Source organism: Haemaphysalis longicornis, unplaced genomic scaffold, assembly GCF_048455015.1.
Source record: "Haemaphysalis longicornis isolate Haplotype H1 unplaced genomic scaffold, Haemaphysalis longicornis Haplotype H1 scaffold_10, whole genome shotgun sequence".
In the NCBI taxonomy this organism is placed as follows: Eukaryota; Metazoa; Arthropoda; class Arachnida; order Ixodida; family Ixodidae; genus Haemaphysalis; species Haemaphysalis longicornis.
The window spans coordinates 135,393,310-135,410,102 of record NW_027526204.1 but is presented as its reverse complement, the minus strand read 5'-3'; the positions used below and the strand labels follow the sequence as shown (position 1 = coordinate 135,410,102).

Below are 16,793 nucleotides of genomic sequence, written 5' to 3'. Positions count from 1 at the left end.
ACACGAGCACTATAAATCGAGTATGTGCGACCGATACGAGGGGGCGGAAGCGACAAATAGACAAATAGCCTTGTTGGACTTGTAGCTTGTAGGCAACAACGTGTTGATTCGAATCGTTCAGAAGTCCTTGGTATCAAATGTGTTTGATTTAGTAATCTGCCAAATTCGCCTTGTCACACCGCAAAAAGCTACGCGTTTCGTAATGTGCATCCACAGTCACCGAACATAGGTCTGCTGAGCCGTAAGTTGAGTTGTTTTTCTTCACAGCGGTAACGGTTACCGCGGGCGATGCCGCGGGTCTCCGTAGTCCGCATGGTATCTCCGGTAGCCTAATACGCGGGCCACCGTTCCCGCGCTATTTTTACCGATTTTCTGGTTTTGTTTCCCAAGGAACTCTACCGAGGACCGTGTACATTCGTCGGTCGTATAAACGCGGTACGTATGGCGTTACCACCACGCTCGTGTCAGCAGATTTTTATTGTACGAACTATCTGCAATCGCTTTGTGTGCTTCCAGATGCGGTGGATAAAGTTCGACGCCTCCGCCAATGGCATCTTTAGCCGTGAAGTATGCCCCGAAGACAGCGATTATTTACATAGTCACATGGACACCTTCAAGTGTATGTGGCATGAACAGGTGTGTGTTTTGCGCGCGCGCGCGCGTACTTTTGAACAACGGTGTCTAAACGGTCGTTTCGACCATATGCACTTTCTTTTTGGCTTCATTTGAAAAGTTTTTTTTCCTTTTTTATCGAGCGCTTGCGAACCTGTTGGCTCATGGACTTGCTTGCTTTAATTTGGTATTTAAAAGCTTGGTGACCTCCATGCCTTTGTTGCTTGTTATAACCCCCCTCTCCTTGTTTTCCTTTCAGACTCGTAACTATTGGGTGCGGATGGTCGTAAGTTTACGAGAATACGTCCGAAAAAATATTTTCACGGAAGAATGCCTGGTAAGTAGTATTGTCGTTGTCTTTTAAACTCATGTCTAAACTTTTAAAACTTGTCTGTGAACTTGTAACCCCCAACGCCCGTTAATTTATTTATTTATTTATTTATGTCTTTATCCAGGAAAGACTTGGCGCCCCGATGGAGCTCTTCGAGCTGGTGATAGATTGCGCTTACGTAAATATCTGTTCCAGTTTTACTCAAGGTATGTCGAAAATTAAGGTCCTGTCATCTTGGCTCGAGTAGCTTGCCTGTTTTTAAAAATGTTTAAGAGCCATGCACTGTTTAGTTTTATGCATTTTGAGAGTTGCCGTAGGATTCAGTATGCAACTCTATTGGCATGGCGCTTTACAATGGCTCAAGCAGTTCGAGTGTTTTTAAGAACAACAGCGCACAAACTCACGAGAGAACACACTGCCTAGTTTGGAGTCTGTTGTTTTTATGATGAATAGTGTCCAACTATCCCAACTTTCAACCCTTTTACTGTTCAGTTTCACGCATGTTGAGGGTTGCTATACAATTCAGCATAGAACGTCCTGACGCTTAACGAGGTAGCCTACTCTTAGAATGTGCATCTCCACTGCATTTCTTATCTTCTTCACTGCTATCTTCCTGATTAGAAGGGCTGCAGCTGGAATTGTTGGGGCCTGTTGATAAGATTTCGACATTCCCTGGAAGCTTGCATAGTATTACGAACTCTTGAAGTGTTGTAGGTGGTATCGTTAACATCCGACGCACTGACAAAGGAAGGTTTAACTTGAAATAAAATGCACAATTCCGCAGTGAAAATTCCCAGTAACTGCTGTTGGGGTGGCCCTAAGTGTTGATAAAAAAAAACAGCAGGTTGAGACCTCTTGAATAATTCAGCAGACCTTTATGTCCTGGTGGTGAAGAAAAATAGTTCATTGAAGAGGTCATTCTGCAAAGGTCTCTGATTAATATTGTATGTTCAAAGCCTGGAACTGTCACAGCTGTAATGTCACAATTGAAGCCTGCCTATTCAAGCCTTGGCACAGTTTATATTTTATTTTGTGCATCGAACATTCACTGCAATCCCGCAGGTTCTCAAGAGACACAACTGTATGCTTCTTGTTTAAAAAGATACTAGATAACAATTTAAATGTTAGTCTGCTACACTTGCGTCTGAATGTCATTTGAACCAAATGTCATTTGACTCAAATGAGGTGCTTTGAATGCCATTCTGAATCCGCCGTGCTACACTACAGTTTCAGCGGCATTTAAAAGCTTTAGCATTCGCTCGCCGTGCTGCATGGCGCTGCTGCTGTTGAATTCTGGTTTTACACAATAATGCAACAATCAAATTTAGCGGCAGTCTTTCGTATTAAAATGATATGAAATTACCAATAACGTAAACTTTGACACACGGTTTTTGCTTAATTCTGAATCCCAATCGAGGTTTTTTGTGCTGTCTGGCCACACTGGTTCGTTGCTTGCTCGCACTGGTGCTGAGAGTATGGAATCATTACATCTTGATATCACGATTTAAGGTAGGTCGACACCTTCGAAAAAAAAATTGACAGGTGTAGCCCAAACGTTACAATTATATTTTTGGCTTGTAAAGCTTATACAGTTAGAAACTTTAAATAGATAAAATTGCTAAAAATGTCTAACAAAAAATTTATATAAATTAAAATGCGCCAAAATATGCATGTTGCGCGAACAGTCATAAGTACAAAATGGTTGGTTCGATTCAACCACAACTTGGCAGGAACATAATGAAGACAATAACCTGTGCAACTAACCTCCACGAATATCACATCTTTAAGCTAAGTTGCGTAATCATAAAAAGACTCAAAAATTTGATATCCGGCTTGTTTGGGTTTCACACAACTTGCCATAATATAAAAAGTTACCAATAGTTTTCAGTCATTCTGCTTTATTGCATAGCTCTATATATAAATAAACAGCACAGAAAGTTTCGTAAAAAAATAATTTCTAGAAGCAAAGTTATCACTGTTCGCGTAACTAATGGTTGCAAAAAATCAAGTTTTGAGAAAAATGGCTTTGAAGGTTCAGACCTATTGTACGTATGATAAGAAACAGTCAATGCGCCTAAAATCCGCCAGGCTGATAGCTTGCACCCTCCTTGTAACCGGCACGATCTCCGTTTGACCGAGCTGAGGTGCACACATTTTTTTTGCCTGTTTCGTGTCTTACAGTTGACTCACATGCAGCCTTCGTCTTAGGGTGACAGTCACTGGTCAGGCACGCCGTCCTCGTACTATAACTGTAACTGCAGATTTTAAAGTACTATAATGGTCTCCTTGCGAGGCTAGAACTAAATCTGTGAGGTTAAAACGGCATACGAAAAAGCACGGACAACCAGACACGAACGCAAGGCAATGCAAATGCGCGCAACGTGAACACGAGTGTGCCACCCATTGCCCCTTAGTGAAAATTTTGAAATAAATCAAATGTACAATATCCTGAAATGTGTCCAAAAGCTTAGAATGTAGCTAAATAAATTGGCATTATGTAGCGTATATACGAAGAAACATTTAGGACGACATGGCAGATACTGCGTAATCGGAAACCTTCAGTTTCGGTTTCGGATGCGTCTCGGCGGGGTTTAAAAATGGTCATAACTTTTGAACCGATTAAGATAACAGCACAATTTTTTTTCTAAATATTCTTCAATAGACAAAGATGTTGAAATTGCAAAATTTAAAAAAAGTCATTTTTTTTTCAAAAAATGCATTTTTGAAGGTGTCGACCTACCTTAAGTGAACGAGAAGTAAACAGTCCCACAATTAAGAATATTTTGCTCGTTTTAAGTACGCCAGTAATGTATTTGTTTATGCTGACTTGGAACGCTGTGCGCGAGAGTGCTAGAAATGGCATTTAAAATCCCAAATGTCTCTCTCGGTGCTCATTTGAGCCGAATGGCATTTCAACATCTAGTATAGCAGCACAACTTGGCATTTGAGTCAAATGACATTTGGTTCAAATGACATTCGGACGCTAGTGTAGCGGGGTATAAGAGGTAAATATGGCATTTATTGAGGATTGTTGTGGCCTACACAATACAACACGGCAAATCCTCCCAAAGCCACCACACCTATTGCCGTTTTTCTTAAGCGGGCCTCCATAGACATAGAACATTACAGTGAATTCTCCATGCTTGTCGCTTGTATGGCGGCTTTGTTGCAAGACTTGTGGCATGAAAGGAATTATAGAGGTCTGCACACTATATTGTCAACTTATTTTACCAATCTTTCTTTTTTTTTTTTTTTTTCAGTGACTAATCGAAAATTCCACTTTCATCGTTCATTAGATTATTGTTATTTGAATTTCTTCTGTGGGCACAAACAATGATTGCTGCAGTGTCTTTTCTGCATGCAGATGATTGTTGCTGGCCAAAAATTTTGTCTTAACATATTTGCTGCGATGCCATCATTTCTTGAGGGAGGATGGACGGTGATGTTCAGATAAAAACTGCATGACCAGGGGGGGATTGGTGAATAAGATGAGGTTAAATGCTTTGCAACGGGTGCCAAGTACATAGGGCACAGCTAGCAGCTTTAGTGCTTTATTGGGCAAACTTAATTTACTTGACCTTTGTTGCGCGTTTTGATGGAAAGAAAAGTTTGTCTGATTGTGTTGTTTGTGTATAAGTTCCACAGCCAAGGCCATTGCTTCATTCAGAATGAGTGAATCCCTATGCCCCCTTTTTTTTTCTCCTGGTGAATGACGTCCTAGCGATTCTGTTTGTATTCTGAAAAACTAAGTCTAAAATAAAAATTACCTACACGAGCAGATAATGCCATAGAGATCATTAAATTGATTGATTGTAGGGTTTAACACGCCGACGCAACGCAGGCGATGAGGCGTACCATAGTAGAGGGATTAATTTTGACCACTTGGGGATCTTTAATGTGTGCCGAAATCTCTTACACACAGGCGTTTTTGCTTTTTGCCTCCATCAGAAAAGCGGCTGCCGTGGCCGAGAATCGAACCCGCGTCCTTGTGCTTAGCAGCGAAAAATGCCTCAGCCACTGAGCCACCGCGGCGGGTAGATCATTAAATTAGGACTACTTTGATGTGTGCAGACTTTTTCATGTAGGGACGTCTCCCCATTTTGGTTGAAAAAATATTGCATCAAAGTTGTGCAGTGACAAACAAGTTAACGCCAAAGCATTTTTTTTTTTTTTTTTCCGTCCTGAATTCTACAAAAGGATATCTAGCAAGAACAGCAATTGGTACATGTGTGCATTAGCGTTTGCATCTCCACTGGTCGCTGAAACAATCTTTCATCAAGTAAACAGTGTTAGGGATGGTTCATTACGTGTTCATTCACTATTGATGGTGCTTGTGTTAACTCTTTCAGTACGGCGCCATAGGCCATCGGATGCCGATGTCTGATGATTTCAAACGTCCCGCGAAAGCTAAACACGGAGCCTGTCGGACAACTACCGCCATCTGGCGTATTTATTGACAACTCATTTTTCGATTTTACTATGTTTTGTTGATATTTCGCGTGCAGGGACCGCGCCAAGAGTGAAATTTGAACCCGCGGTAGTGGCGAGTTGTGTGAAAATAGCGTCCGCTGTATTTGAGCTGTAATTATAAACAAAAGGGGCTTCCTATCTGACGACTGCGTCTTTACACATTGATTTGTAGGGTCTGGACGACGTACGGTAGGGATATTTTGCCAAATGCGCGGCGTCATATCGCGTTATCACCTTCATGATAGCCTGGCACTCGTGTCAGATTACCGCTACGAACGATGGGCGACACTTCTCAAGAGCGCTGGATTTTTTTTCTGGTTTTTTATCACTAAAGTGAAAAGGATTTTGTGTCAGAGCACAAAAAGGTGTGCTTAGATGCATGACCGACTTACACTCTAGTGGCTTCGAGGAATGGCACAGCGGTCAGTTCCGCTAGTTTGACGGGCCCACAAAAATACAAAACTTGGTGTACAGCGTTGATATATACTGAATCATAGCCAAGAAATGTAGGAACAATATGTATATCCTACAATTCCTAAAATAATTTTTAGGCTTATTATATATGTTGCATGTATACGTTTTTGTGCATTTCTTTCTGATTATTTGACTAATAAACTAAGTAATTGTACCTTTACAAAACTGCTGGTATGTGTTTGTAAGAGCAATCTATAAGCTACAATTACATGCATAGCAATGCTAAATGTGTCCACTAGCTCAAGAGAAAAAATAGTTTTGTGGAAGCGGCCGTTTTTCCGCCGTAACGAAAGAGTTAAAAAGCGAAGACAGTCCTGCCGGGAAGATTTTATGTCTGCATTTTGAAACCTTCGCTTTTCTCTCTCTCTCTCTCCTGTCATTGCAGAAAGCTTTGGAAAGGCTAAAGAATTTCTGCTCGCAAGTATAAATGTTACGGCGAATAGAGATATGATTGCCAATGTTGGAATGAGGCCTATATGTGAGTATTGTCTTTCCTGCTCGATGCCATCGATTTTTAAGCTTTCCTTCAGACAGCGTTGACTGAGCATTGCTTTCCTGTGCTTCTATTTTTCCAATGTGCAGCGAACGACCCATTCTTCAATAAGTGCACAAGGTAAGTGTTATCTTCGAGACTACAGAAGTGACAACACTGAAGCAGTGTGTCGCCTGTTAGCATTGCTAAGCTACTTACAACTTCATGAACCTAAATTAAAAACCACTGTGCACTAATACGAAAATCCTACAAATGCATAAAAATGTGCACAACGGCCTAGTCTGCTTCTTTTAGAAATGTGTCACTTCTGGACTAATATAAAAAAAAAGAACCTTGCGCATGGTATACCACTAGCGCCATCTGATGAAACCTAGGTAAACCAAAATTAATTTCTTGTTTGCTTTTTATTTCAGTATAAAGGTGTGCTATATTTCTAAAAGAAGCAAACTAGGCCGTTGTGCACATTTTTATGTATTTGTAAAACTTTCCGCATTGGTGCGCAATGTAGCCCGTGGGTCATGAATTGGAAGGTGCCACGGGAACGTGATCAGGTGGGTCCCCTTAGATATATACCAAAACACTCTTGTTCCTTGGTGTACTTGGGGCACTACAGTAGCCATGCCTGCGACTAATGTACGAGCATGTTTGAATATTGAAAAGAGCGTTGGGTTGACACAACTGTGTTTCAGTGAGGGTAAAAATCGAGGACACTTATTAAGGGGCAACTGCTCAGTAATAGGCCGCCGTGTTAGCGAAGCCACAGGATGGGAGTAAAAATACTCTCAGTTCTTCCAACCTGGCTTTGGAAACTGAACTGCAATTTATTCTTCGTTCATAGATGCTGTCACACTAAAAGCAGTTTCAAGAGATTTTTTTAAGCGTGCCGGTATTTTACTTTCTTTTCCAGAGATTTTTATAGGACCGTGTTTGGCCCCCCCACGTCCACAGTTAAGACTCAGTTACAGGTGAGCAACAGAGTGTCTGACTGCCTTCTGGGTTGATGCATGCGTAATGATTCGGTCATTCCTCTGGAACATTGCCGCAAGCCTCTAGAGGGCAAACATTTTGGCAGAGGGATTGGGCTCAAACTACTGGTCGTCACTGCGAGGTGCCAGAAGCAGCGTTGACCTCCTGTTCACCAACAGTGCTGGCTGAAGGCTGCGTTGGAGCAGTGCCAGCAGAGTCGCGTTTGTGCATGCTCGAAAGATATCATGAGATCTCCAGATGAGGATTTGACTGTGTATAACATAGGCAGACGCAATATTTTGGCTGGGGTGTTGCATCAAGCAGAGCATTGTAGGCATGAGCTTGTGGTGCTTGCCAGGTTAGATGTACCGGTTCGTTGAGGTAAATGCGAAAGAGTCGCCATATTCAAGAAAATGCGCAGAAGCAAGAAACAATAATATGTTGTGCTTAGGTTGTTCGTGGGGCAGAAGAACAACTGCATGGTAGCAAGAGCATTCCCATTGGCTACGACGTGTTATATGGCTTTAAGCACGCGGCGCGCTCAGGAAAAAATTCAAACCCAAAGTAAAAAACTGGCGAAGCTTGCACTAAGTCGTGCAAGTCTTGAGCCATAGCGAAGCTGCACCAGGATTTCTTACTACATGAGCACTGAAGGACACATCACCAGGCATTTGTACAAGTTTGAAATTGTTCATTTACATGTTCCGTCGTTGCTTTGCACTGTGCTAGTAGTAGTCATAGCCATACCGTAAAATCCCGAGAGATGCCCCACCCCCGAAAGATAACCCACCCCTGACAATAGCATCATCCCAGCTGGGGATGACGTTTGGGGAAACGAGGTTAGCTAGCATGGGTAGGGTGAGATAACAGGTCACAGGAACCTGAAAAGGTGCGGTATATCAACAGCCCTCGATGGATAAGAAGACTCAGAGCTTCATGAGTGGCTCGTTTCGGCGATCCCTCCTTCTGCTGCCTGCCAACCGCGTCCAACTCCGTGTGTGAGGAGGTGGTCGACCTTTTGTTTGACAGTGAGAGCGACTGTTCGTTCGGCGGTTTTGACGACGAATGAATACAGTGCTAATAAACGTGTGTTCGCTCTTTGGATACATTTCTCATCTTTTTTTACTGCACGCCGAAAGTTAGCCCACGTCATATTTTCACTCGATTTGCTCTCGATCTTAGGTGGGCTATCTCTCGGGATTTTACGGTAGTCATATGCATCGACATCGCCGTGTTCCTCATGCCAAGCATTACATGCATGGTAGAGCTTGACAACAGCTAGGGATGCAGGGGCGGCGCGTATGTTCACACCGCGTGCTGGAGTCGAGTCAAGGTTCCGTTGTTAGTTGCTAGACAACGCGAGGCCCTCCTCAAAGTTTTCATGTTCTCTTTTTTTTTTTTTTTCCCCTCCCCTAAAGCCACTGCACGAGCCTGGAACACTCGATGGTTGCCGCAAGGCTCATGCTCACGAGCACTCAGCACTTTCGCCTGGGCATGCACAGAGCCATGTGGTGGAGTGCACTGCTGCCAGCCAAACTGCCAGAAGGCACATGTTAAACCTGGTGTTGCGCTTTGGTGATAAGAGGACATGTAATTCCAGTGTGCACCATGCCGAGCTTAGAATTGCAATAAGCTATAGATAGAGCAATGTTGAAACTATGGCTAAGGGGCTCGCAGAGCATTTCTGGAAAGATGTTGGACCTGGGTGCACTGGTGAAGCGATGAGCTATGGCGAATTCTGGTGGGAAACCCAGAGACGAGAAAAAAACGCCTTTAATGGGGAGTAACCAATGGCGTAATCTTTTGCACCCTGCGTCTTGACTCTTTGTGTGCAGGCTAACCTGACGGCCCCGCTGTACGCTCGCTTTGCGGCGGGAGTGGTGGCCGTCCTTAAGGAATGGGTGCAGACGCCAGACTGCTCGCTCAAGCACTTTGTGACCAAGTTCCACAAAGAGCCCTACTGGTCCTACCCCTCCGACTTCTGCCCGCAAAAGACAGTGTTCAAGTTTCTCGACGATAACTGTGGGGGATGGGACACGCCCGAATATCCGGAGGTGCAAGAGGTGATGCTCAAGGCACCGGACCGTGCGACCGAGTTCGCCGACACGGTAGACTACCTGACCAAGGCCCTGGCGGAGCACGGTGGGGACTTCCATCTGTAAGTCGCCCTGTAACTGTTCATTTTTACGCCATGGATCTGCTTCATAACTGTGATTGTGAAAACGGATCCTTGTCTGTGTAAATTAACTCCCTCGTGCTGACATTATCATTCCTCATCCACCCTGTAACTGTAGTCTGTTAGTGTAAATTTACTCCCTGATGCTGACAGAAGGGTGCACATTTTACTCCTCATTTACTCCATAACATAACTCTTTGTGGTTTGTGTAAATTCACTCCCTGATGATGACACGAGAGTGCATTTTTTTATTCCCCATTTACCGTGTAACTTTTCACCTCTTGGAATGGAGGTAACACCTTCTCCTTGTCCCTGTAAAAGCCCGTTCACACTTGCAACTGGAGTGACAAAAGCAAGCAATGCGACTGGAGCGACTGCCACACTCGGTGTTCACGTTTGCACGCAACACGAGCGACGACGACGACGGCATACTTTTGCTTTTATTGTCGTCTCACTAGGATAGTGACTTCATGGGAGTTTAAGTTTCGACAGCGCAGTACCCAGTTTTGCAATGTCAGGATATGGCTTGGGAATTCTTGCTTCCTCCTTCCACGTCAAGAGCGACAGCGCCACGGCATTGACGAAAAAAAATTAATCAAGACCAATCGCTTTTGCGTGTGACGAAAGCGATGCTGGTGGCACGAGTGACAGAAGTCGTGTCGCTTTCGTCGCTTTTGGTTGCTCCAGTTGCAAGTGTGAACGGGCCTTAAACTCAATCCGTGATGCTGACTTCCGGTTGTCCTTGCACAGTTGGCAACAAAATAGGGAGGGGCACCCGCCGCGATGCTGGTGAGCGTAAGGACGCGTGTTCAATCTTGGCCACGCCAACTACTTTTCTGGTGGCGGTGAAAAGCAAAAACGCCCACGTGTTGGGATTTCCGCACCTGTTAAAGAACCCCGGGTAGTCAGAATTAATCCAGAGCCCTCCACTACGGCACGCCTCACAGCCCAGGAGTAGCTTCAGCACTTTAAATGCCACAATCTATCTAAATAAACAGGGGCACGCGAGCGGGTCAGAATGCATCACCACATCGTCTCGTGTTGCACTTATGGTGTCGACACATCGTAGTGCATGTCCTTTAAGAATTGCTTACGCTACTTTTCCTCGCTCGGTGTAAATGAGCTGAGTACATGCAGCGTGTGGGGCTAGGGGTGGTTTTCTGTAGCTACCACATGACTTTTCATTGCGTGTTTGATTCGTTTTTCTCTCGCCATGCAGGGGTGACTACAGAGACGGCGAAGACTCGGATGAGGGCGTCGCGGCTCACGGCGTCAAATTTTGGACGGACATTCTGTTCGGGGTGTGCGAGCAGCTTGATCTTACGGCTCCATACCATCTTGAGGAGTTCTGCATCGACTGCCTGGCAGCTAGCGACTACGAATGGAGCGACTGTTGTGAGACGGAATGCCTTCTTTTCATTTCCTCCCCTGCAGCCTCAGTCGTTAAGTGAGGTGGCTGATTTTGACCTTTTTGTGTTAAAGCCCGGGGTGTCGCGTAGTGTAATGGGTTCTCCAACCACAGTGCTGAATTTCTGCTGATCTGGGCAGACTTTGAGAAGCTGTGTTTTGAGGGGTCTTGAAGACAAAATGCAAGTTTGTTACAGTTTGAATGGACTAGCCTTTGGTAACTCGCTAAGTTGCATTCCAGCCAATAAAGACCTTTTCTAGACCCTCTCTCTATCCCCCCCCCCCCCTTCCCAAATTAAAACTTTTAGACTTTTGCGTTACGGTGACATAACATAGGCGGAGTGACTTATTATGGTAAGTGATTTGATCAAATGGAACTATAGTCCATTCCACAAGCTAGGTGCAGCACTGTGGAGGCTACATTGTTGTCAACAGCCCCCCCCCCCCCCCCCCCTCCTCCTCCCCCTCAGGGCACCTAACTCACCGCGAAGGAAGCGACAAAAGGCGCCGGGGCCCTGCAGTTCCACTTGCCGAGAGGGGAGAGGGAAATGTCCTTTCAGGACCCCCTTCACGGCGAGTTAGGCGCCCTCAGTGGGCGCACTGTTGACAACAATGTAGCCTTAAACAGTGCTGTACCTAGCTTGTGGAATGAACTATAGAGGCCCCACTATAATCGCCCAGTCATGTTTTTTGGCGGTGGCTTTGGTCGACGACCGCCAATCACGCAAACAAAATTCTGTGACCTCGGGGATAAATCTACAAGCGGTGTCTGGGGAGTCACCACTACCTTATCTGTTTTCTTCAATATCAATTATTTGTTCAAAGTTTGCGATAAAATTAGGATCATTATCATCAAAACAAAAGTTTTTTTTTTATATATATATAATGAATCAAACTTGTTTTGCCTTCACCGCCGCTTTAAGTGAACTTGCAGCCTCGTACTTTGAGAACAATCGGGAATGCTGAGGGCTGATGTTGAGGAATAGGGTCCATTTCTTTGTTTATGCGATTGGGAATAGTGTTGCCATTTTGCATAATCTCGGTACAAGTTTGTGAGACCAAAATGTGACGCAATTAAAATATATCTGTCAGGGTTTTTCGGGCAAAGTGTTTGTTCTTGACAATGTGTTGCATAAAAAGAAAAGTTACAAGTCGAGAAACAGCAACGTTTTCCTTTAATAAAAAATTGTAGTAGTAAAGTGCGGGCTACCGTATTGTTCAATTGAAGCGAAACTGCATGCCTTTGTTATAATTCCCTTTATAGTGTGATGTGTTCACGTTTTGTGACTATTCAGTAATACTAATTATAGGAATGCAGTAGACTTTGCCACAAGGAGCTTATTCCTTGGTGGCTCAGCCACGTTGCATGCACCTCTGCGACGGCGTTTCACACAATGCTGCAACTATAAAGTAGGAAACGTACAAACAGCAGTCAAACAAATTGTAGAGGGCTGCATCTTATTTGCAGGTGTTTCTGTTTAAGGTGCAACAAGAAAGTCACATGTAGTTGCCCATCCAAAAAATTCACTGTAAGGGAAAGGAGGTGATCTTTAGTTGCACGGTGTCAACGCGGTCTTTACGGCTGCTGGCCCAATTCCCGAGATTGTCCAATTCCTGAATCAGCGTCTTGTACTCCCGATGAATGTTTCCCCTTTCTTGCTGTGTGCAGCGGATGATTCGTTCGCCCTCTCGGGCGACGACGAGTTCGACCCTGATGATCCCGAACACGTCCACTCCGACCATGCCTTTTGGTGCCAGCCCAGGGTGAGTGGTGGCCACTACAACAAGCAGCACACCGAACTAATACCCCCGCTACGCAGGCGTTTTCGAGGGCCTCTGAACCGAATGTCATTTGACTTGAATGGCGCCTTTGTGCTACTACACGACGTTTTTCAAAGGCATTGGGATGGAGTGCCATTTCAGTCAAAGGAGCACCGCCAACAACCTTTGAGGTTCTCGAAGGCCTTTTTTAAACGCGAACGCTTGTACTCCGGTGCAGTTTCTGCATGCCGTGATTACAAGAACAATTACTAATAAGTAAAACTTCACTTTTAAAGTGCACTATCTTAATAATTTCCCGCTTGTTTTTGTTTTCTATCACTCGCTGTATGATTGCAAAGTAATGTGGTAATGTCAACACTTGCGGTGCAAAAAGAAAAAAAGAGAAACTGTACGTTCTGTGCGTGTTTGTAGGTTCTTATCAATTTTATCTCTAACAATTGTTGTTTGGCCCATTTTAACTCTAAAATAAGTAAAACTTTGTTTTAAAATGCACAATCTTACTAATTTCCCGCTTGTTTTTGTTTTCTATCACTTGCTGTATGATTACAAGGTAATGTGGTAATGTCAACACTTGCGGTGCAAAAAAAAAAAAGGAAGAGAAACTGCATGTTCTGTGCATGTTTGTAGGTTATCAATTTTATCACTAATAATCATTGTTTGGCCCATTTTAACTCTAAAATTTTGCTTTTCGTTATATTATGAGAACGAAACTGGGCCCACCCCTTTAATACCAACACCGAACACCGAAACGTGTTCAACACCAACACCGAAACGTGTCGGTTGAATGTGGAAAATTTCAACTGCCTTTGAGAGTTGTCACGTAGGTCGGCATAACTCCTTTCATTTCGAATGGCATTTGAAATTTTGGAGGCCGTCTGACTGAAATGTCCATCCAAACGCCTGTGAAGAACAGGTATAAGCAGTGGAAACTCTGCAAATAGGTAACGCACACGAGAGACAAGTCTAAGCAAATGTAGCACATGCCAGGAAACTTGGTGATGCTTGGTACAGCTGAACCCGGCTTATAAAGTGTAAACCGCTTATGACGTATGTCGCGGAAGCCGCGAAAATACGCGCTACTATAAACAAAACATGCGTGGATCCAACCAAATCGCAATCTACCTTTCAATCATTCTTTGTTTATCATCACTCGAGTGAAGGCCTCTTAAAAATAGTGGCGCGATCTTTATTTGGCCTTTCTTTTCCCACATGAGACACTACTGCGGGGTTTACAAGCTGCTGCAGGGTCTACCAGGGTGCCTGGACACGCGCGTTCATCGAGGCACCCTATGTTTGACAAACCGCAAGCGTGGCTTTGACTTTGTGTTTGTGTTTTGAAGGAGCAGGTCTAGGTTTCTTAGTCTGCACGAGCTGATGCCGCCGGATTTAGTGGTAAGAATGCAAGTGGGATTTTCCTTTCTTTCTCCCCACCCCCACCCCAGCTGGCCTTCGCCATGCCGAAGGCAGTTGGGAAAATATTGCAGGTGGGGAAATATTCTTTCTTCCCTAAAACGATGCCCCAGCTGCCTCAGCGGTGCTGGTCGATCAGCAGAACCGCACTGTAAACGGTATTGCGCTTCGGGCAACCGCATTATAAGTGGTAAGCTCATGCATCGACTTCTATGGGAGGCCTATCAGTGGCCGCTAAAACCCGCGTTATACCTGGTCCCGCAGTATAAGCTGTTACGTTATGAATGGTCTACTCTGTATTTCTTTTAAGGACCACGGAGAAAAAAACGCAGTGGCCGGCAGGCGTGTAACTTGAACATGCCATTATTGTACTGCAAAAACATGCTGTTGAACATTGCAAAAAAAAAAGGTGTAAGCCACGGTGCAAACACAAAATAAATTTACTTGGCATTTTCAAGGTTTAAGAACATCCGGCACAAGTTTGGCGCTTCTTCCGGGGATGTGGGATGATATTGTCCTCCTCAAATTGTGAGATCGCAATTTTGGCCATCCAGATCACCAAAAAGGTTGCTCCAGTACTTTAGTACAACGTCCAGTTCAATTGGGTTCTACAATTGAGTTCAAAATCGACAGTTTCAGTCCAAACTTTTTCGCGAAGCGTATTTTTTTTCTTCAAAATCCATGTCGGTTCCTTCTTGACTACCTGCAGAACGTCAAGTTTGTCTTTAAGCAAGAGGGCTTTTCGTTTTCTTGATGCCATCCATCAATGGCCATGGTAAAAACAAGCTTTTTTTTTTGTTTTTTTTTTTCGTGCACGTTTATCAGATTAGTTTTTTTTTTTTTTTTTTCCCAAATCGTTCCTGCTGTATAATCGCAACGTACAAGTTTCCCCCCTTTTGCATTTCCCTCCTCTGCGAACAGGTGGTGGCCTTGCTGAATGCGGCGGAAAAGAAGTACAAGGAGAGCATGGCTAGCAAAAACTTCGGCATCCACATCAACATCAACATTGGGGGCGGGCTGACTGGATTGGGGGTCAACCCTCCACGCAAGGCGAGAAGGCAGCCACGCAAGATGCCTCCGCCAGCAGGCGTCGTCACAAACGGGACAACCGCTAAGGCGAGCAAGGCAAAGCCGGCAAACGAGACTACTGCCAACACGGGCAAAGCGAAAGCCACAAACGGTACGCCCAATGCTGCCAAGCCGAAGGTCACAAGCAAGAGCGGTGCCGCAAGCAAGCCCAACAGTGCGAAGGCCGGTGCCGCGCGGCCGACGATCAATCTGGAAGACAGCGCGGAGAAAAGTGCCGAGGTCGCCGCCGCTCTTGAGCGGCTGAAGCTGAACATAGGGACGCCACCCGCTCCGCAGCAGCCGCCGGTGGGCCAGAAGCCAAAGGCTGCCAAGGTGGACAAGTCCTCAGCAAACGGTTCGTCTGCGGCCGCCGCTCCCAAGGTGCAGGGGCGCAAGTGTGCCAATTGTGGAAAAAGCGACGGAGTCAAGCTGAAGAAGTGCTCGCTGTGAGTACACTGTCGTCTTGTTACTTAACCAAGCATTTCTCCATTCAGTTGACGCATTCTATGGCGTCAACTGAGCATCCAGAGCACCGTTGTGCCATCTCTCTCATTCTCATTCTCCATATATTTTTTTTTCCTTTTCTGGTTTTGTTTAAATACTTCGTCAGATAATGTATTTTTTTTTTTTTTAGGTGGTTCAGATTGTGGTGCCCAAATATAAAAAGGGATACCAAAATTGTGTCAAATCCTAAAAGAATGGTTCCTGCATAGCCCAACTCGTATATTCTGCCATGAGGGAAGTTTAGAGCTGCACATCTTTTCGTGAAGCTCAACAGAGAATGAAACGCCCTGTTATCTCGGTAACGTTCCACAACTTTGCAATGTGGCATGGAGCTCTCCCAAGCCTAGACACTGGCCCCCTCTCGGGGTATAATGGTGTCGTTCATGTGCGCATGTTCTGTTGCATAGCTGTTGGCAGTACATAGTCGTCATTGTTCTGGAACACCACCTTTGATGCATAGCATGTGCGTGCAAAAGATTCAGTCCGAGTGTTGTATTTCCCTCTTATCTGCCAACAGATGTGTCCAGAAAAAGATGGAACCAGCCTTTTACTGCTCAAGAGAGTGCCAAAGTAAGTCTTTCTCTCTTTTTCCATCTCCCCTCACCCCCTGCTGTCTATAATCCACCTGTACTGAATCACCATATTCAATGTTTGGTAATTTTTTTGACAGTGTAATTATTCAGAGGTTTTGTTTTCTATTCTTCTTTTCGCAGTGGAAGACTGGGAGAATCACGAAGTCGTCCACGCAGACGACCTGGATTGAACCTTAAACGCGTTGTTTTTTTTCGTATCTGATGATTCAAAGTATGGTCATTATTAAACAATCCCCTCAGTGGAGGTTATTTTCTTAAATCCACTTTTACGCCTCTGGTTGTCATCACTCGTAGCTGATAAAATGGTCACATGTAGGTTTTTGTTGCACTCCAGTGATTGTTTATGTACCAAACGGTGCAGTGACGCAAATCGGTGGCAGAAACAGAGTTGCCATGAAGTGCGTCAACCAAAATCTTGAAGTTGCGATGTTTAAACATCTCACTTTGAATGCGTTTAGGCGTATGTTGTTTAGGGTGCGTAAGCTTCATCTAGCGATCAATAATTGG

General features: G+C 44.6%; 1 protein-coding gene across 1 annotated transcript; it reads left to right on the top strand.

Annotated features, from left to right (window-relative positions):
* The first annotated feature begins 34 nt into the window (after positions 1-34).
* LOC144159396 (uncharacterized) lies at positions 35-16,549 on the top strand. The gene is made up of 14 exons (XM_077690851.1): positions 35-241; positions 391-435; positions 517-636; positions 872-949; positions 1,068-1,149; positions 6,273-6,365; positions 6,470-6,500; positions 7,288-7,345; positions 9,182-9,504; positions 10,742-10,917; positions 12,599-12,693; positions 15,043-15,635; positions 16,211-16,263; positions 16,407-16,549. The coding sequence occupies exons 3-14, from the start codon at positions 517-519 to the stop codon at positions 16,454-16,456; spliced, it is 1,752 nt and encodes a 583-aa protein (XP_077546977.1). The 5' UTR covers positions 35-241; positions 391-435; the 3' UTR covers positions 16,457-16,549.
* Positions 16,550-16,793: the final 244 nt, after the last annotated feature.

Excerpts from the sequence above, each read along its gene's own strand:
- LOC144159396 (XM_077690851.1), top strand. The coding sequence starts at position 517 with ATGCGGTGGATAAAGTTCGACGCCTCCGCCAATGGCATCTTTAGCCGT. Across the intron at positions 950-1,067 it reads TTTTCACGGAAGAATGCCTG|GAAAGACTTGGCGCCCCGAT; the intron begins GTAAGTAGTATT and ends GTCTTTATCCAG. Across the intron at positions 12,694-15,042 it reads CCTTTTGGTGCCAGCCCAGG|GTGGTGGCCTTGCTGAATGC; the intron begins GTGAGTGGTGGC and ends CTCTGCGAACAG.